Raw genomic sequence first — 21,998 nt, forward strand, 5'->3', positions numbered from 1 at the left:
GTATGATGTGTAATCTTTATTTGAAAGAAAATATACACAGTGTAAGAAACATTGAGATAAGGAAAAGAGAACAAACCAAATGTCAATCAATTACATATGACATTAAAAAGTGTCTTTGTTTTGTCCTCATTCCTGCTCTCTGTGTCATGCAGAAGACAGATTGGGAGGTGGCCATCAAGAGTATTAATAAGAAGAACCTGTCCAAGTCCCAGATACTTCTTGGCAAGGAAATCAAAATCCTGAAGGTGAGCGCAACACTTTAATTGCTTCTCAGTTATCTCCTCGGCGTACTTAAAGAACGATCCGGCACCGACCTTGTGTCTGACCCTTTTGGAAAGAAAAAAAGGGACCTCGGCTTACTCGCCTGATATTAATGCATCTTGTGTCTCTGCTCTGTTTGTCCTCAGGAGCTCCAGCATGAGAACATCGTGGCACTTTATGATGTCCAGGTGAGTCCAGATCTTTTCTGTATATTTGAAGAGTTGAGCAAAATGTCAGTTTTTTTCAATATCTATCAAGCAAGCTGTTGAAAAACATATATTTCATCCACAAATCTCTTCAGTATTTCAAGAGGATCAGTGAGGCCAGGTTTGTTCTGCACAGCTTCTACACAACTAACAATGGCAGTGAAATTCCCTTTTTTATGGATAGCCTGCTTATGTGCTCCTCATGACTTTTAGTTGGATGTAAAACTGCCATTTCACGCCTTTTCTAAGAATACATTCTACAAGACTACATCTAACTCTGTCTGGAAACTCTGCAGTATGACTGAAAAAAAGAGTGCATTGTGCTGAATCTGAAAGGCCACACTGTCAGCAACACTGTCACACATACACAACACTGTTTGATGCTCCATCCGACGGGCCCGTGTCGATGCGTGCATGTTAAATAAGCCTCAGATTTTTCTTTTTGGCATTTAGCAGACTCACACATCATCATATTTGGTGCAGGCAGTCCACCTTCACATCTTTGTGTGTTCACTAAAATGTCTTTTTAGAAATGAATAGCGGATGCTGGAGGGAGAATATTACAGTGTATTTTTTAAAGCTTCTTGTCTGCTACATTTATCACTGCTGCTCCTGTTGTTTATACCTTCTGTAGAGCATCAGTGTTATTAGCCGTTGCACACGCAGGGACGGGTTCGCTCGTAGGCGTTATGAGAGGCTCTGACTACGTTTATTTATGTGGTGCAGCTACAGTTTCAACAAATGTTTGTGCTTGTAGTCATTTTAAATACATCTCGTGGATTGCTGCTTTCAACTTATTCATTGTGCGTATGCTAAGTATAAGTTACTGAAACAGAATCACATCCATAGAAAAACCCAGAAAGATGGATTTGTTAGTGTCTGCTACCCTTGTCACACATGTTTACAGTACATTGAACACGTAATAAATGTTTGTGGTTCTGTCAAAGGTTGAGATCAGTTCCGCTCTCCTGTCTCTGTTCCCAGGCTCAGGATTGGCCGTAATAACCCTTTAGATTCCAATGTGCTTCCAGTGAGGATATCCAAAGACAGACATAAGCAGAGAGGCAGTAATAGTTAAAGTGATGATAAAGCACTTCCCACATAGCAGAGGTGCTTCCTGTGTTTGCGTAAGCCTCCCCCAGGAACCAGTCTATCCACCCTTCCACTCCTCCACCCCTCTCCTCATTCCTCCATCAGTCCTGCTGATGTAATAACCTCATCTAGAGGCAGCATGTCTGAGGAGCGCAGTCGTAACTCAGCAAGCAGAGACAGTAGAATAGGAGGCTTACATCAGTGACCAGACTAAAAGAAACACTCAGTGGAATTGTTTTTTGAAAGAAGGAGCTGCTTCTAGAGTTTCAATTTTTTGTCATTACTTGATTAGTTACTTTAGAAAATGAAAAAAAAGGTTGTGACACAAATAAGAGACTGGCTATGAATTTTAAATCTCCTCAAAGATAGTAGCAAGAAGGGTCAGGGATAATAAGCAAGATAATGTGTGAAGTGAGCACTAAGTATTTAATGGTGGCTTCATTAGGTGTCCAAATACTATGTAATACACTGCCTAAATGGATAGTTTAAAGGAATAGTAAGACATTTTCAGAAACATTCCTGTTCCCTCTCTTTCAGAATTAGATGAGATGATTGTCACCACTCTCATATGCGTCCATTTAATATGAAGCTACAGCTAGCTGTTTTTTTAGCTGAGCTTAACTGGAAATGGAAAACCTCTATCCTGTACTGAAAGTCAGATAGCTCCTCTAAAGCCCACTGACTAACTAACATGGTGTATGTAGTTTGTGGTACAAAAAGACCACGACATGTAAAACCATGTAGTGGTTTTGGAGGTTATGTGCTGAAATATTTCTTGGCAAATTTAAGGTTGTCTATATATTCTAGCTAATATATTATTCATGAGGTTTGACATTGATTATTTACCTCAGGCTTAATGCTCAATTATTCATAATGCCTCAAAACCAAACCCACTTTGTCAAATGTGTGGTATGAGTTACTTTCTTCATTCCTTCTCTCTCTTTGTTTCTTTTTGTTTGCTTGCTCTCAGACAGCTCTTCCTCTGTAATGTGTCTCATGTACTGGGCTGGTTTAGCACAGTGTAATGGTGTGTATTTCCTCTCTCTGTGACTATCAGTAGTGTGTGTATATCTGTGTGTGTCGTTGCCCTTTGGCAACACAGACCAGTTAGCAGCTGCTACTTTGCTTTCCCTCTTTTACTTCTTTCCATTCCTTATTTATCTTTTTATATTTAGCTCACTTTTTCCATTTTCCCCCCCCCCCCCACCCCCCCACCCACCCTGCCTTCGATCATGACTTCCTCTTGCGTCTGTGGTTGGCTTCTGCTCAGCCTCATCAGCTGTTGTTGTTTGTCGGGGGCCACGTGCTGTCTGACTGGGTTTACTCAACAGAACAAGACATGTAACTCGAGCTCTTTTGTGCAACTGTATAGTCACGCCCAGTCTCTGGTTTTGACTAAAAAACCCACAGATTCCTGTTTGTTTCTGTCTTGAAATATTGTTAATATATAGGCAGATTTTCCTGAGGTCTACCACTGTTCTTGCCTTTAACAACAGGAAGTGGGTTACCTATTTAAAGTGTGATCATAATGAACCCGTGAACCCAGTTTTTCCTGACCTGTCTGTTGTACACACTCTGGGTGGTAACATAGACCTGCTGACAGGTGACGGCTGCTGAGAAAGGGCATGTCTCTGAGTCAATAGCAGTCTCATAAAGTGTGACAGTGATGGTGAGAGTGTTGACCTTTTGATAAGCGCGACGCTGCTAATGCAGTTGATCACGTATGGTTCAAGGCTGCAAATGCTTGCATACAGAGCTGTTGTTTGGACAGAGGAAATTGAGATCAGGGCAATTCTGAGATCAGAGCCGAGATAAATACTTCTAATAAGACTATACATGGTAGTTTGTTGTGAATTAAAGGATTGAAGCAGTGTATGTTGGTGGATAGGGTTAGTTTTGATGATTGATAAAACCCCAAACCTAACTAAGATATGTCTGGGTCAGAATAGACAGATATTACACATGTACACTTTTATGTCTGTCTGTTGGTTGGTTGCTCCATCACTTTACCCAGACTGAAATATCCCAACAGAGGACGTCACAATTCTTTTAATTTTCAATTTCAAGGACACGATTCTATTTTCTATTTGATTTCTCTTCTCCATTAACAGGCCTCCGTATCTTGAATGTCAGGGACGTTCTTATGTGTCATGAGCTGTCAATTGTTACATACTTGCGCTATTGCTTCTATGCTGATTGCTAGTTTTGTGGCTACTTTCCATACTGGTGCTCACCTCCTTTTAATTGGAATCTGAGAGGGGACGCTCAACAGAAAGACTGTCAATGTCGGAGGCCCAGGTGAGACGACCAAGGTGGTAGTAGCATCTTTTGTGCAAGGAGATAACGCCGCGCACAAGTAGGTGAGGGTAGAGAGGAAAAATACTTGGAGAATTGTGAACCTGTTTGTGATTTCAAAGGCTGAACTAGAGCTCTCATTTTGATTGTTTATCGAGACAACCCTACTCAACAACTATTGGATGGGTTGCCATGTAGTTTTATACCAGCATTCATGATCCCTAGAGGATAAATCCTAAAGACTTTGGTGAACTCTTGACCTTTCCCCTAGCCCCACCATGACGTTTGCATTTGTAGTTTTGCGTGACCTATCTCAACAACCATTGGATGGATTGCCTCAGGATTTTTTACATATATTCAGGTTCTCTACAGGATGACTTGTAGTAACTGTGGTGACTGCCTGACCTTTCATCTAGTGCCATCCTCAGGTCAAAGTTAAAATTATGTTTAGTGCTAATTAGCAAATATTAGTATGCCATCATGCTAAACTAGGATGGTGATCATGGTAAATATTATAACCTCCAAATATCAACATGCTGTGTATGTGTGTTATTCATGTTCAACTTAATCAAGCACTGAATGTTCACAGTAGGAGTCTTAATATAAAAAGTTAATATGAAACTGATGAGACCCCGTAACTAAATCCTAAATCTTAATCTTGACTCTGTGATTTCCATTGCTGGCACGCTCAAGTTCACACCACAGCTGACTACGTTTCTATCCACATCGCTGTGTGTGTGTGTGTATACAGCAGCAGCACCATATAGACTAGACAGCATTGTGTTGGTTTGAACACTGAATAAACACTGAGTAAAACTGCTTATGTCCTTTTTGTATGTTTGATTTAGGTTCACAATAGAGGTGTTTATTCACTCAACATCACATTGTGACAGTACGCTAACACTCTACCAGACTACCTCAGCACTTATTTTTGACTGAAAGTCATCACAGTTCTTCACTTTTCCCTGCAGTATTTATCTATCCTTAAATAGTCTTGAATATAGTGATTAGAATTCTTGAAATGTTCACTGTGCAGTGATTTGTTTTAGTATATTAAGGTAATTTACAATCGCTGATATTTAGTTGAGCTAGACTTAATAAGAAAACACCATTAAAAACATGACCTGGACCACCTGTGAGGTAAAGCTTTAAAAAGGTTTTAAAATGTCTTAAATTTGGCTTTTTAAAACTTCCATATACATTCGTATGCCAGCTTGCGTGCATGCAGTAAACTTTGCTTGTGTGTGAATCACCAGCTTCTTGAGTGTGGAAAGAAGCAGCAGCTACTCTACCTGCCTTCCTCTCAGAATAGCAGTGCACAGACAAAGACTGCAGGCCTGGATGTGGGAGTACATGCGCCCCTGACAGATTGCAGGTCCTTATTCTCGGCACTGTAGCTCGTCTTCCTGCTTTTAATGACAGTCTTAAGCACACAGCTGAGCGCCTCCCGGTCCTTCTTCACAGAGCTGTTAATGTTAAGCAAGCTGTAGCCGTGCGAGGTATATGGGGTCTAATTATAAGGTGTCCTGTGTCAGGGCTCTGTGGCTCGCTCTCTCACTTAATCTGTACAGAAGAACACAACTGCTTCACCATGTTTGGATGTTTCCTGTTAACAGAGATAACGAGGTGTGTTTGTTTTGATTGGACATTAACTTATCACTTATGTAAGATGGTCAGAGTTGGATATTCCCTCCTGCCAAGTGCTGTTTACATTTGAACATGCTGCCAATTATAACATAATGTATTCAAATTAGTAGCAAAATTATAGTTGGCATAAAAAAAAAAACTTAACTCAAGATTCACTTCTTTTGGACTTTCATTAGGTCAAGAAGTTTCGGTTTTTCAAGGATCAAGGTTATCTTTTGTTATCATCGAGGGGCAATTTGTTGTACAGCCATTCTTAGCCACATAACCATCAGACAACCATAATAATTAATAGACAAATATAGCTGCAAGCAGATATTTGCGGATTGCGCAGCTCAATCCGCCAATATTAAAGCTGAATGCAGCAATGAGCGGTTTCTGGATTCATAAAGGTCAGCCAACACAATTCTGTTTAAAGAAGGAGTGAGACCAATCACACACTTGTTTCACCATTACAAAGCCTGCAGTATTTCAAAAGTGAACACTCAAAGTTCTGCCCTTTGTCCACCCTTCATCAGATGTGAACATAACTCAGTGTGTATCTTCAGGAGATATCACAGTCAGTATTGCTCAAAGACAACTTGAGTTATGAGCATATATGTATAGGCCCCGCCCACCTGCACCAAAAAGGATGCAGATTCAGTCCAATAAGAATTGCTCGGCTGGTGCATACGCCAAAAAAAACTTTGTAGCTTCCTGGGTTGCTTCTGCATTATGTGGTCCACTGAATATGTGCAGCAGAGTTTCCCCTTCTGGCCCTGGCCAAGTGTTCCTGCTCGGCCCATAGACTTTACATTGTTATGACGTCACAGATTATTAAATCGCTTTTCTCGGCTCGAGGAAGATTTTATAAATGTAAAACTTCCATGAAATTTCTTCATAGAGTCATAATTGACCTTGTCTGCTGTTCAAGGTGTTCTGTCTTCAGTTTTACAGACCTCTCTTTTACAATGGTGCTCTATGGGAAAATGCTGTTTGTGCCACAGGGGGATTTCTCTCTGCAATACCACAAGTGACCACTTGGAAAAATTGGCTGAGCGGCATCGCCCTGTGGATCTGGCTCGAAATGCTATGGCTGACCCATTCCCAATCACAGACTGACGTTATGTACCAAGATTTCTGATGATCAGACAGATGGTTAATAAGCTATGGCAAATGTCCTCTAAGCCCGACCCTTTGCAGAGATATTTTGGTTGATGGCGGCCATGTTTTTGGTCTAGTCTTACTCATTACTGTAGAATCGTGTTTCTCACACCAACTTTGGTGTGGATAAAGTCAAAATCAAAAAGTTGATGTCACATGACTGTTTTCCAGTTTATGCAAATTAGCATCATTCATCATAGCAGAATTTATGATCCAAAGAAATCTTTATTAGACAACTCTATGGATGAGAGAGAAACCAATTTGACGAGGAATACTGTGAGATGTGTTTGAAAACGCTAGAAAAAGCTAATAATCCGATAAGTTTGCTTCATTCTCATAGACTAGGTAGGAAATGTAGTTTGATTAGCATGAGAATTAATACCTGACTTTGGAAACTGTACTTTGACAAAAAAACAACAACAAAGAAACCCAGTCTTAATGGTCCTGAAAAGTTGTTTCCTCAATCAGTGTCTTTAATGAGCAAACTGCTACACTAACACTCAGTAACAAAGTTAGGAGAGTTTTGGTTATTTCACACTAATTAGCAATATCTAATCTAATCAGGATTTAGCTAAATTTGAGTCAAAATCTGATGACACTTAGAGGCTTATAGGCAAAGAAAAAGGCTAGTAAGTCCACCTTTAATGCATTTAATAAAAATAAGGTCAATTATGCAACAATACCTTCAAGCATCAACCTGCAGTTCAATTGTTGATATAGGTATCAAGAATCCATGAGTTTGTGGATGAACTACATCACACAAACACACACACACACACAAACACACACACACACACACACACAAACACACACGCCTCATTGCTAATATAAAGGTAAACAGAGGAAAAAGGGGGCGGGTTTGTTTATGATGTGTTTTGGTGTGTGAGCCAATTTCTACAAAAGCTGATGCTGCTCCTAAAGAACATTGTGTTCCAGCCTAGAGAGGGGCCCCCAGCCTGGTGTGTTTGTGTGCACGTATGCATGTGCGTGTCCCTTTCACACGAGGTATTGAAGCAGGACTAACATGAAGAGTGCTGAATAGAAAAAAAAGGGGCAGTACATGTTTTTGGATAGTTTCAGGGGGAGGACTTTTGGAACTCTGCAAACATTTTCCTAGAAAACCTGCAGCGTGAACCTCGGTGGCGTCCGTCCACATTCCTTTACACAGCTTTGCTTTCCAGACTTTTAACTGGATGGGACAGAAGCTAGGAGAAAAAAAACACTGTTACTGCTCACTGAGGCACTGGCACACGCACACGCACACACTCACACACTTGTGGATGGAACATACTTATTGAGTTACATGTTAGATCAGCAGATAAGCTTGAGCAACTCTCACATGATCTTCCATACGTACATGCTGCTCTATTACATAACAAAGAATGTCTGTCGGGACTTTAAAGATTTAAAATCCTAAATTAACCTTCACCTTTCATGTTAATGTGTTATTCCTTATTACACAGCCTGGCTTATAGCAGGCACGTGCACCTTTTATGTGATCTTCTTGTTTTTTTCCATGCATGACTGTCTCAGCAGTGTTTCTTTGTGTGTCCTCTGTGCGGTTAGCATATCAGCATATCTGTGTCATAACCAATTGTGCGCTCTCAGGACTCCACCTGCCAAATAATAAACATCCTCCCTCCGATTTTTTCCCAAAGACCCAGCCATGCTGAGAGTCAACAAGCTGCCAGTGAACTTTTGTCCTCAGCAGATAATTAGTGTTTTCTTGTCACTGACAGTCATCAGTCACTGCTGCCGACTTTACTCTCTCCAAATGATACTGTTAACTCAGAACACCCTGGATTACGCTTGCGTGACAAAATCATGCCGGCTTTCTACAAATACTTAACCCCCCCCCCCCCCCTCCCATTAAGCCCCCCTACATACACATGCACTCCTCTCAACCTCCAACCCCTGCAGTTTGCCCGTTCCCATCCCCCCCATACAGTTACATAATTTAGCGCTCCCGGAACCGGACTGTGACGTAATGACTGAACGACTAACCAGACGAACTGTTGTTTCGGCTCACACTGACTCTTGGCAGCACTGAGTGTTTTTGTGTGTCACCAACTTAACTTTCTGTGTGTTGTGTTGTCAGTTTTTCAGTCTCAGTATAGAAAAAAAATCCTTTCATCCAACCTGCAGATTTTGCTGCTTACAAAACAGCCTCTAAATGTAACGGGACTGTGACAAGGTTATGATGACAGAGGAGCTATTTATAAAGTAGCTTGTTTTGGAATATTTTGTGCTGGAAGGGAACGTTTTCAGAAGGCGGCCCTCATGTGGCGACGAGCCATCAACGTCCAAAGTCCACCAAATTTTATTTCAGATGTCGCCAAATATGTGAGCGGCACCTTCTAGAAAGGATTTGGCAGTGTAAACAGGTTGTGCGCGGTCCTCACTTTCATATCTGCAAGCTGCCACTTCCTCTAAGCTCCCAAACAAAGGCTGCCCTATGCTCCGCTGTCACCACCTGCCTCTTGAAATTCATCTCACTTATTTGCAATTAAGCAACAAAAACCAAAGGGAGGCGACTGCAGCAGTGAGAAAACAACACGCCAAAAACGCCAGAAGACTCTCACGTGTTGTTGAATTAAATGTTGCTTCAGGCTGCAGCTGTTCCTAGAAGTGCTCTGAGTTTCTGTGCTGTTTGTTGCTATCAGGTTTCTGTGAAGTTAGGCCTGCGGGACACTTGAGTTTGTGATTGTGTAAGAATGTTCTTGAGTGATGCTGGCCAGTTATTCACTCGTATTGTGTGTTTTTGTGCGCTTTTGTGACGTATGAGGGATCTGTTCTCACAGTGACTCCCCCCTACCCCCGACACTTTATCACAACCCCCACCCCCCCTCTTCTTCTCCAGATTCCGCCGCAGAATACATCCTCCTTATGTAATCCCCCATAGACCCCCCTCCCAACACACATGTATTCACACACAAATACAGTCTGAATGGATACTGGTGTGGCCCCATCCCCCTCCACCACTACCACCACCACCACCTGCCCCAGTTGGAGAAAACACTATAGGATTGGAACAGACTGAGCTACTTACCAACCAAACAAACAAGCCCATTAGCACAGGGTCACACAGCCCAGTGGCACTGTGTTATAGTAAGTGGTCACCTTGTATTTGTTTGTATGTGGCGTGGTGCAAAGGTTGAGAAAATGTCATGTTGAATTCCCCTAGAAATGCTAATGGATGCTGGAATAGATGTCAATCCAATTATAAGAAGAATCTTAAGAATCTTATATAAGAAGTTTACCCTGCAAACTAAATGTGGACTTTTATTTTTGTTTATACTGTGGACTCAAACAGGGAGTCAGTTGAGCCTGTGATCACGTACATAATGACGATAAACACAAACTGTACGCACTTTATGGCCTCTCCTCTCTCTGTCCCACACACACACACACACACACACACACACACCTATAAGACGACTTCTACGCTGGTTACTGTAAGTGCAATAAAACCGCTGTGAGTAAAAAGTCAAGTGCTGTATCAAAACAACTGTTCAACAAGCATTAACATGTCAAAAAGAGATGTTGACATGTTTTACACACCCACATCACACTGTGAGGCTGATGCAATGTTAAGCTGTCTGCAGGTAGCTGCTGTAAGTGTTTTGCTTAGTTTGCCACATATGGTAAAGCTAGTCAAATTCTTGTAAACTTTGCTACTAGGCTGGGGCAACAGCCATCCTCCCTCTGTCAGTGGTACCTGCAGGCAGTGAGTCACATCAGCAGCAGAGGGAGGAGGACAGAGGACAGGAGTATTATTTATTGATACAGTAGATTTATTTCCAGTGGGATATAATTGAGGCTGTAAACTGACTTTGCTGTTGTAAACTGCTCTAGAAACAGTGTTTAGTTATATTTCAATGTCTGGACTGTGTTTATGTAACGCTAGAGGGCTTTTAATTTGAAATTTGATAGAGGCGCCACTCATTCGACCAATGAGGTTACACCGATGGCACTCGGTCAGTCAGTCATGGACTTTGGCGTTTACAGGGCTGAACCCTGCAGACCGACCAATAATGTTTCCTACAGAAGTGACCATGTTGGTAACAGGCGTTGCATTGAATTCCTTCATGGGAATGATCCCATCAGCATTCAGCACTTGACCAGCACAGCGGTACAAACTTTATGAGCTGACCTTAACATTTCATGAAAAATTGTAATTACACACATGTCCTCACAGTCCTAAACGAAAGCACACTTCCCTGATCACTACAAGAATGTTTACATCTTCATAACTTCTGAAATGGATTTTCCACTCACATGTTAAGTAGCAGTGCGTTACAATAAAGCTCCGTCATGTTTTCTCTTCCCTGTGTGTCCCATGTGTTTAATGTTGACATTTTTCTGTGACTTTCTGTGCAGCATATTAAATACAACTTTAAGTATCGGCTGTCTTATAAGCATCAAGTAGCAGTTTCACGAGGGAAAAAAGTAGGGTTAAATAGCCAGAGGTGGTTCCATGCTCTTAATGTTTTTTTTTTTCCAGTAGCTGTTTTGTTATGCTTGTGTACTGGAGCTGACAGCTGCTTCAGGATAAATGGCTCCTCTAACAAATTCTCTGTCTCCTCTCTTCTAGGAAACTCCCAACTCTGTTTTCCTGGTCATGGAAGTAAGTAGACACGTGACTCTCAGAACTCATATTTTCTTTTCATGTGCTGTCACTTGTGTTCTAGAAAGTTTGTTTTCAGTGTAACAGGCTACTCTAAAAAAAAAAAAAAAAAAGTAATTTGTTACTTTACAAAGTCTGCTTTATTAAAAGTAACATGAGTGGTGATTTAAATAATTATGAAGGTGCTCATTACCACTAAAAAGCTCTCTCAGCATTCATTACAGAGTAGTGTTTCAGTCCAACTCTGGCTGACAGCCAGCTTACTGACAGCTTCACCCTCAGCATCCTCACCATGTCTGTTTCACAACAGTCTTAGCTGTTTGCCAGGTCTGAAAACAAACCATAACTGCACCTCAAGTTACTCTCTAAAAATACAACCCTCTGTTTTCTAGGAAGCATGTTCCCTGAAAGCCTTTGCTTAAGTCTTAATCTTGTTTTAGTCTATGCTTAGACGACTGTACATTATACTGCATCTATAATCCTTTGGAATTTTTTTGTGGTTGGATCACTTGCCAGAGGACTAGGTTAGTATAATTTCAGAGTACTTATGTTACAGTTTTTTTCATCATGTTGTTTTGGGAGTTGACACAGGTGAAAGACGAGACAAGTAGTCGGTTGTAGTTATCATTTTCAATTTTCAACTATTAAACTTGGAGGGTTTTTTTTTTAGAAGGTTTGCTAGGGTCATGCCCTTGCTGCCCTTCACTTCAGTCTGGCTTAATCAATGCTCATGCCTCATATTGTGCTTAGCAAGAAAAGCTTGTCTTACTCAAACATTGGTGGAAGTATCAGATGCAAGTGTTATGTTAAGAGATGAGCACACTGAGCCAGGTGTAAACCCCAGTGAAAAGATGACTGTGCCCTTTGAACACTGTGGAGTATGGAGGGGAAAAACTCAGCAAATCAATTTTATGTGAGTGTTTTGAAAGGAAGGAACATGTTTGCTTTGGAACATTACATGCAACGTTCTGCCAGCTTAGAGTACCAAGCATAGTTTGGATCAGGCCCAGGTAAGGTGCATGTAAACTGTAAGATGAACCACGCAGCCTGGCAACACATCAGATATATCACCACATACATTCCTGTTGAGTGCAGCTGTCTTGACATTCTATTACCATTTAAACATTAAGTGATTCCTCAGTAGGAAGATCAATAAAAAGCATGAATATATCCAGCTGTATTGTAAGAGGCTGTGGTCAGGTAGTTAAGCAATAGGTACATGTCTGTGCCTGTGTGGAGGGGAAGTCTCGAATGATTTCATGTTTAAATCTCTGGCTCCTCAGTCTTTGTTTTGTCATACTTTGTGGTAGCCAAATGAAACTAAATAAGCTAAAAGTAAATAAATGCAGAATTATAGAGAATGGCGTCACTGAATGGTTTGATGGGTGTGAAAACAATGTGAATCACCACATCTCAACCCACATTAACACCTATGGGAGATTTTGGAGCCGCATGTAAAGCTGGATTTACACTTGAAGCATTGCTGTGGATATAGAGGTCACCGGTTTTGATTTATTGGCATGGTCACATTTCACTCTGTTGATGATCCATCACGATATGTCATCAACAGGCCGTATCATGCTTATAGAGTAGAGAGTAACCCGTGAGACACACAGTGTGAGCTACATACTGAGAACTGGATCCAGGTTCTGTGTGTTGTCTCTATCAACAAACTTATAGGAAGAAGCACAAAGAGTCAAAGCTGACCAGTTATTGCTACGTGCGTCATCTACAGAAGAGCTATGGATCCTGCACATGTAGCTGCCATAGCAACACTTTAATAATAATACACTTTATTTATAGAACACTTTTCATACATGGCATGGAGCTCAAAGTGCTTTACAAATAAACAGAATAAGAAAATACAATTTGGTAAATTGGTAAAATTAGACAATTTGTTAAAAATTAAAGTAAAAATAAGTTTAAATGACACAAGCCAAATGAATTAGATATGTTTTCAGCTGTCGTTCCACATACTTGGGAAATTCATGACAAGGAGCATTGAACATTGAAGCTGGTTTTCTGTGTGAAGTTGACCTCAGGAGCAGGGAAGCATGATTTCACTGATGATTCCTGTTTAGTGGAAATTAACTGCAACCTTTCAGTCTTACTTGTTTTGGCTTATCTACTCAGCAATTGATTTCCCCTTCAGCCCCCTCAAACACTAAACGCCAAACACACACACACACATACACACACAATCTCTGTTTCCATCCATGTGTTCTTGTTGTCCCACTTGAGAACTAACTGCACTGGAACAGAGGTTGTCAGCCCAGATAAAGCTACAGCTGTAGCAGATTAATTGATGAGCCTGCCATTATCTGGGCGAGGATTTGTACGCACACTCACGCACACTCAAGAACACACAATACACACACACACACACACACACACATCAGCATGTATAATACCAAAATGTGCTTCTCAGCTCTGACATTGTTTAAACTTGAATTAAATTGTGCTTACGTGTTGTTGTTTGTGTCCCCTCACGCAGTACTGTAACGGAGGTGATCTCGCCGACTATCTGCAAGGTAAGCATCACGCTAATCTGTCTGACACACACATACACACACACACACACACACAGATTATTGTTCATCAAAATAAAGTTAGTAATGCCACAGAGGAGGAGAAGCCACGTGACTGCAGCTACTAGGAGTGCAGGCGTGGGAATGTGTGCGCATTATTATCTATGTATTATGGAGAGTTTGTGGAATATTGTGCGTCTGCGTTATGTTGGAGAGTTTGACAGTGTACGAGTGAGAGTCTGTGAGTGTGTGTGTGTGTGTGCATGTTTTCTGTGTGGGGGGATGTGTGTGTGTGTGTGTGTGGGAATCACTGCAGCTTTGTACAAAGGGTTCCTTCTCTAGTTTAGAGCCAGTCAGTACACTGTTTATGCCATTGTGATAGTTTATAACAAAGGTCAGCACTTCTGGTCGTGCAGCTTAACAAATCTGTTTAAAGGGGAACTCCTCCAGTTTAACACATCAAAGTGTGTTTAGAGTCCTCAGGGAGAACTACTGCATATGTGAACAGTTACATTGCCTACATGACCCACAATGTAATCTGGTTCAAACATTTGTGGCTCCTTAGGGAGCTGTGGGAAGTCTGATGTCTGAATAGTGGTTCGGGGCTGAAAACTACAAGTTTGAATATTAAAACAATCTGTGAGTGTGGAGGTAGAAAAAAGTGAGCTTATCAGACCTCTGTAGTCATTCCTCATCTCTGCTTGACGCTACTGGCTCAAGGCGACCTTAAATGCTCCTAGAAGAACACACCTGAAACTGTACAGTTGAGTGAATCAGTTCAAACTGCATTGTGGGTAATGTAGGCACCAGATTTTGACATGGTAGAAGAATAAATGTAATAAAAAAGATAAATTCTCTGGTTCTGCCGCATTGATTTTAATCCCTTTTTTATTACTGTCCATTTTGAGTCCAACAGTGTTGTAGGAGTGTGATAATAAATCTGTGGAGTAGTCTGGTAAACTGAAATGATGCATTATAGACAGTAAGAGTGAGGTGTGGAAATTCTGTTTTATATGGTTTAGATCCCTCAAACACTAAAAAGTAAAAATATAAGATGTAAAATGTATACATACTGCTGTGTCCCTTTCCAACCATACAGCCCTTTTCAAGGCTCATGTACACCAAAACAAGTAAAAGACCAACTCACTTATAGTCAAGGGCCCTATCACTATACATCAGCTAGCAGCACCACTGAGGTGTAGCCACTTTCATGTTGTCAGTGACATTACGGGCGTAAGATGTCTCGCTCTTGACATTGAGGGTCTAAAGTTGCGAGTAAGAAAACTAATATGTCAAGTTGCATGTTTCTGTTTGTGCAGTGTAGAGAATAGAGTGATTACATCCATGTCTATAGTATTCCTGAGAGTGAGAGAACAAGCCTCCTCCTCACACTTGTAAGCAGTCCTTCAAGACATTATACAAACACTTTGATTAGACACTGTGTCAAAGACACATTGCTAAGTGTGATTCAAATAAGATTCCAGTTTATTTCAACCAGGTGTACAGTATATAATATAAATGTGACCATTGTGACTCTGTGGGTCATGCAAACTTTACACTTTTCAGCTCTTAACCAGAATCCTGATATACTATATTTACATAGTAGCTAAACATGTCAGAATGTCCTTGTTTTGTCCACGTAACACTTCAGTGTATCTGTTACTCAGTCTCATCTAACAGCATTTGGGCTTCAGAATGGTTGATTCGACACATTTGACATTAATGTTCAGTGTCCCGACTGAACACTCAGTGTGTTATTACAGCGGCATAGTTATTGGTTTAAATCAGGTCGGCTGCTGGAATCTCAAACCCCTCTGACTGAATCGCAGTGAGCTTTGTCAATAGATCTGTGTGATATGAACATGTGTTTACGCCTCTGTTCCATAGAAACACTGATTGTGTGGTAGGGAACAGCTCCCTTATCGCTGTACTTTTGCATAAGTACTGTGCCTGCCCCAAATGTCCACATAAGCAGTTTACAGAGTGGGTCACGGTCAGAGCCATCTGTGACAGGGTGGTCCATCCAGGAGCGCTCTGCTTGAGTAACACTTGTTGTTGTGGAAGTCTGAAGCTGTAGATTAGTGTTCAGGGTGTTACAGGAACTATGGAGACCCAACTGTACCCAACGGACTACCAACACAATAAAGTCATAATTCGTTGTGACTGTGTTCTTATCAGTGGGAGGCTTCTGTGTTCACATGTTTGTAGATGCCGACCCTCGCGCATTATCAATCTCCCTTTGTATAAGAGGATCTAACAAGTGAATGATTCTACTACGTACACAACTTTTCCATGTTAGAAAAGGGTCTACCCTGGTGGGCAGAGCAGCTAACCCCCCCAAAATCCTAGATTCATGTTAATAAGCTTACTAGTTTGATCTTTGCCTACACTGTAATCACAATGGCTTGGTAGAAAGGGAGAGAGAGAGAGAGAGAGAGAGAGAGAGAGAGAGAGGAATCCTCTTAGTTTCACATCGGATTAGACTTATTTCACTACCACCAGGGAATAGGACCTTCAGCGCCTCAATTTACACTATTTACCTCAGGATTATTACTGTAATATGCTAATTAATAGCTTTAATCAAGTGAAGCTGATAAGCACTTTTTTGTGGAGTTGTGCTTGTTTTCTCGACTAGTTTAAAAATATACTTTATAAGTATAAATAAGTATTATAAATAATTATAATTTCTATTTTCTATGTCTTCTCTTCTGTAGCCAAGGGGACCCTGAGAGAAGACACACTGAGGGTTTTCCTCCAGCAGATATCTGCGGCCATGCGCATCCTCAACAGCAAAGGAATCATCCACCGTGACCTGAAACCACAGAACATCCTGTTGTCATATGCGGGTCGCAAGAAGTCCAACATCAGCGGCATCCGCATCAAAATAGGTAATAAAATAAACAAAAACAAGAGTATCATTTAGAATATTGATATTACTAGAAAACTGGTGTCTTTCAACTGTTCTTATTTACTGTATTCAGCTTTATAGATACAACAGTTTGGACATCTGAATTCAGATGTCAAAGAAAATGATTTCATATATTTCTGACAGCTTTTTCCTTAGCTCTTATTTATGCCCGTATTACTGGTCCCAGTGTTTGTCTCCCGGGCATTCTCCAAAGTCTAACAATAGTGGTTTGTGTTAGTGGTAATAATAACACATGTGTACTGACTGGTTCATTTCATACTTCTGTCCTGCAGCTGACTTTGGCTTCGCACGATACCTCCAGAGTAACATGATGGCTGCCACGCTATGTGGGTCACCCATGTACATGGTCAGTGCATTTCATACTGTATGCTGTGTGTGTGTGTGTGTGTGTGTGTGTGTCCAAAGTTGCAGCTGAGATCAGCTGTTTTAAAGTGACAGCATGTTCATGATATGTTAACTATCCCTGCTGTGGATCTTTACCTATCTTCCATCAGGCCCCAGAGGTCATCATGTCCCAGAACTATGACGCCAAGGCTGACCTGTGGAGCATAGGGACAGTCATCTTCCAGTGTCTGGTCGGCAAGCCACCTTTCCAGGTTAATACTATGCACAACAAACTGGTAACAATGCTGTTTGTGTGTTTGTGTGCGCGCGTATCTAATCCTATATTGATACTTTCAGGCCAATAGTCCCCAAGACCTGAGGATGTTCTATGAGAAAAACAAGAATCTACAACCCATGTAGGTCACATACAGAAATACAATACAAATTGGTGTTTTGGGGAAACTTTAATTTTGAAAGGGCATATTTCACAAGGTATTAACATTCTAATGTTCTCATTACCCAGCATCCCGAGGGAGACATCCCCCACTCTTAGTGACCTTTTAATGGGGTTGCTCCAGAGGAATCAGAAAGACAGGATGGACTTTGGTGAGAGACAACATTCACTGTAGAAGTCATGTTTTACATACATTATGATGTGTGTTTCTGTTTTAATATGTGTTTAAGACTTGACTCTGATCTGTTCCTCTCTGTGCAGACACATTTTTCAGCCATCCTTTCTTGGAGCCAACATCCACCATTAAAAAATGTAAGCACAAAGGTCACATTCTCAGGCACTTTAACTGTCTCTACTTCACATTTATATCATCCAGCTTTATTGGTGAATTATTGATAGTGTATTCATTGTCCTCAGCGTGTCCAGTGCCGGTCCCCAGCGCCTCTAACGCTGCATCGGACAGTTCCTGTGGCAGTTCCCCATGCATCCGCTACAACTCCCCTCCTGTGAGTTTGATATTACATTATAAATCCTCATTCATTGGGGATTACACTCTGACTGTAACAAGGGTAATAAAATATTTACCATGTTCCTTTGGTGTTATGCTCATATTGTGCTAGCTTGCTTATTCATCCTGTACAAACAGTGCCTGAAAAGTTATACATGGTGTCCAGAAAGGTGGAAAATAAACAATAATTATTCAATTTTAGAAGCTGAATTATTAAAAATCTAAACTGTTCAAGTTTTTGTTTAATTTGTTGCTCTTATTATTGTAAATAGAGTACAAATGTGACTCCTTCAAGCTCAACTGCTTCTACAACTGCAGTGCTACTGCTACTGTTACTACTAATAATACGTCTACTGCTAGTTATAACAATCCATTTGCACACTGACACATCTCATCTCACAGCAGCAGTGGGAGTGCAGGGCAAGCCAATTTCCCAGGATGTCAGTGCTCCTCTGTAACAGTGTGATTACATTAGTTTGGCAGTCAGCACTGCTCTGCCTAGAAGCCTTAATTGCATTCAGGAGCCACACTACAACTTAATCTCTCTTCTCTCTGTCTGTCTGTGACCACGCAGTCACTCCCGGACATGCAGACTCTAGCAGAAGATGGCCTGTCATCCCCTCCGTTGGGTCCGCCCAACTTCCTGCAGCTGTCCAAGGAGTCCGCAGGAAGCACCAGCAGCAAGAACTCCTCCTGTGACACTGATGACTTTGTCCTGGTGCCTCACATCTCTACTGACAGCTGTAAGTGTCATCACACACATTCACAGTACATACACACACACACTTTGATTTACATCCCCCTGCATCTCTCTGACTTTCTAGTTGATCAGCTGACTTTATCTCTTTTATGGAGAATGAAGAAATGGTACTTGATATTAAAAATGCTAGCAACTAGTGGACCTCATACAAGAAGCACTCATAGAAACAGATTTGTTCTTAACCGGCACTTTAGAGTGATTTTAGAAAATGTAACGCATTCCACAGTTTTTTAAAGAGTCTTGCTTTGTGGCCTGATATCATAAAGCCTTCATCTGAATAAATCTGGGCATGGCCAAAGTGTCAAATAAATAAAAATAAAGTTGTGCTAATCCAGTGAGAAACATGTCATTTTCTGTAAATTCTTCACAATAAATTTAAAAGCCTTTAATATGATGCAGTAAAGAAGGAAATGTTGGGTTTGCACCGGCGGTAACTTAACAAGACTGATTTGGCTGCCCCTCAAGCTTTCGGAAAGCTGACCAATCACAGTGGGCTCACCGGGAAGAAACAGGAGCTAAAACTGCCTGTTAAAGGGCCAGTATAAGATAAATAAGGAGCTTTCTGAACTGTGAATCGCGCAAAGCTACTGTAGTGGAGTCCCAATAATAATCATTATTTACCATATCATCATCATTATGGATTACCAATTTATTAAGTTCTTTAAAAAAAAAATGTAGTGCAGCAGTTTGTGTGTTTCAGTAGTTGTTGGTAACAGCTGCCCCAGGGTCCCTCTGCAGGTCTCTGTTCAGTATCATATGACAGTTTAACATCACCTACTGTAGGCTATAAAGTTCTCTCCTCTAATAACTCTTAACTGTCACATCCCTTGATCTCCTCCCATCACACAGACATTTTTTAAGCATCTAACTTCATGTCGAAGCATTCCCTTGTTATTTCTGTCACAGTACAGTGCTGCTCTGATGACACCTTGTCTATAGCTGTACTAATAATATTCTTCAATTGTTTTGGGTCCTTTTACTACTAATGGGCCTCATTTTCTTGCATGAGGCCCATTGTTTTAACATATTTTATATGTACTGAGCATTCATAGGCAGGAAGAAAGTTTATACACTGAATGCCCGCCTGTCTGTAAAAGTGAATATAGAAGTCGTCGTTTTTTAAATCATATGTCCCTCATTTGTATAAAATGATATTTACTACACTCTGTGGGACAGTGGTTCATCATGTGACTTGTTCATCATCTTTGTGTCGAAAACATCTATAAATACTACAATCATCTGTACAAGTGCATAGATGTGTTGGAAACTTTTTGTTAAAGGGGAAGGGCACTGTACTCACACACATGCTCACACAGACTCACACAGCACATGTCACCAAATCAGACAGCTGCGAACCCTTTCATGCCGTAATCAGAGACAACGGTCCACAAACAGCAGGCACACACACTTACCCTTTTCAGTGGTGAAACGAGCCCTCTTGCGTCGCACCTGTTGTCACACACACACACACACTCACACACACACACACACACACACACACGCACGCAAACAATGGACAAAGTATAGAGCATTAGAAGTGTCAGCTGGCATTCTTAGTGGCATTTAATCACCTAATTACACATGAGTAAAGCCTGTTGCACTTTCATCACTAATTTCTTTATCTCACTCTTCCCCCTTAGATGACCAGCCAATGGGAGTGGGTCGCCGGCCGTCCAGCGAGTTCCTCATGTGTGCAGGGTGAGTGCAATGCTGTCGACCAGAGACCTAAACACCAATTTACCGGTCATCCTTGACCAAAAAATATGACATCAAACTTGATATCAATCAGAATGATGTCACAAAATCTAGTGGGGCCTCACTGGCTGATACAGAACCCTGTCTGTCTCTCTACCTGTTCATACAGGCATATTTGTGCTATATTGAAATCAGTGGACATAAAGACAAAAAAGTACAACATTTAACGTTTAAAAACTCTCATAGAGCATGTTTAGTACTGCTAACATGCAAAATGTTGCATGCAATTCTTAATAGCCTAACTTTCTTTGTTGTTTTACACACAACTGTTTTTTAGCTTTGGTTAATAAAAAAAGCTTTTGTTTTTATTTTAGTTATAAATTTAGCATATGTTACATGGGGCTTTAAAGGGGTTTGAAAAAGTATCTGTGAATGCTACATATAGAGTATTACTGTTATTTTTGCCATGTGGCCCAGCTTCATGAACTCATCAACCACAGTTCATAGAGTATGAACTGCATTCAGGGTTAAAAAATAGATTGACTGTGTACTCTAGTATGCAATGGAAGTGGGACATGATGCTGAGTCAGATTCCATTTCACACACAGCCTTGAGTTCACATGTATTTGTGAAAGGTCACGTCGTCTATTCTTCATGTGTTTTTTTTTTTGTGTGTGTCGACCATGCTTCCTTTGTTTCTTCTTTTCACTTTTCCTGTCTCTCTGACCACAAAGAAACAAACAGCTCCCTCTCTGCTCCACACCACGTACTGTCCGTTTGTGTTGACCGAATTCTTCTCCTCTGCCCACCTCTAAAATTTACACCATTAGCCAGTTATGAATCAGACGTCGGGCTACACAACAAGGTGGTGCTGCGCTATAAAAAGCACCTGACCCACCGAGGGCCGCGGGATAAGAATAGCCTCGCTCACACGCAAAAACATGCCAGCAATAACAAACTGCCACTGTTATTACGGTGCCTCAGCTGTGTATTAAAAGATCAAAACTCTCTCTCACATGTACTGTGACCACATTCTCACAACATGGCACCACTTTACTGTCCTCTTTAACCTCACTAAACCTCCTACATGTTACAGCTATTTCCCTGCTTGTTTTATGCATTTATAGGCTAGTTCACATCTTTCAGGTGCTGTCTTTATTGACTGGATATTAAATTGGTTTCAGCTCTAGGTAAATTAAAAAAGTTAAATACATATACTTTGCTCTCTGAAACTGAATAGAAATCCTGCTGTCTTTCTTCCTTTCATTTGTTAGGTAAAGGATAATGTTGGCATTAGTCCTTTAATTTATTAAAGCCCAAAACCAACAATATGTTAGTCTGTCTTTCAGACATTACTCAGACAGGAGTATTATATAGTATATATTATATTGCTCCTAAATTCATCTTAGGATAAGATTTAAGTGTTAAATTCATTTTGTTCTAACTTGCAGGAACTCCGCTACTGTCTGTCACCTCTTTGTTTTTCTCCCCCTATTCTTTGTTAATACCCTGCAACCAGACAATGCTTTACA

At 40.9% G+C, this 21,998-nt stretch overlaps 1 protein-coding gene across 1 annotated transcript in view; it reads left to right on the forward strand.

Moving 5' to 3' along the window:
- ulk2 (unc-51 like autophagy activating kinase 2) overlaps positions 1 to 21,998 on the forward strand; it is a 38,011-nt gene that overhangs the window by 4,645 nt on the left and 11,368 nt on the right. The window contains exons 2-14 of the mRNA XM_062419167.1: positions 153 to 245; positions 408 to 449; positions 11,236 to 11,268; positions 13,763 to 13,799; positions 16,511 to 16,684; positions 16,998 to 17,071; positions 17,220 to 17,321; positions 17,407 to 17,465; positions 17,573 to 17,655; positions 17,765 to 17,815; positions 17,921 to 18,009; positions 18,586 to 18,754; positions 20,412 to 20,469. Coding sequence (XP_062275151.1) covers positions 153 to 245; positions 408 to 449; positions 11,236 to 11,268; positions 13,763 to 13,799; positions 16,511 to 16,684; positions 16,998 to 17,071; positions 17,220 to 17,321; positions 17,407 to 17,465; positions 17,573 to 17,655; positions 17,765 to 17,815; positions 17,921 to 18,009; positions 18,586 to 18,754; positions 20,412 to 20,469 — 1,064 coding nt within the window. The remainder of the gene's footprint in view (positions 1 to 152; positions 246 to 407; positions 450 to 11,235; positions 11,269 to 13,762; positions 13,800 to 16,510; positions 16,685 to 16,997; positions 17,072 to 17,219; positions 17,322 to 17,406; positions 17,466 to 17,572; positions 17,656 to 17,764; positions 17,816 to 17,920; positions 18,010 to 18,585; positions 18,755 to 20,411; positions 20,470 to 21,998) is intronic.

This window comes from Scomber scombrus, chromosome 5 (assembly GCF_963691925.1).
Source record: "Scomber scombrus chromosome 5, fScoSco1.1, whole genome shotgun sequence".
NCBI classification, from domain to species: domain Eukaryota; kingdom Metazoa; phylum Chordata; class Actinopteri; order Scombriformes; family Scombridae; genus Scomber; species Scomber scombrus.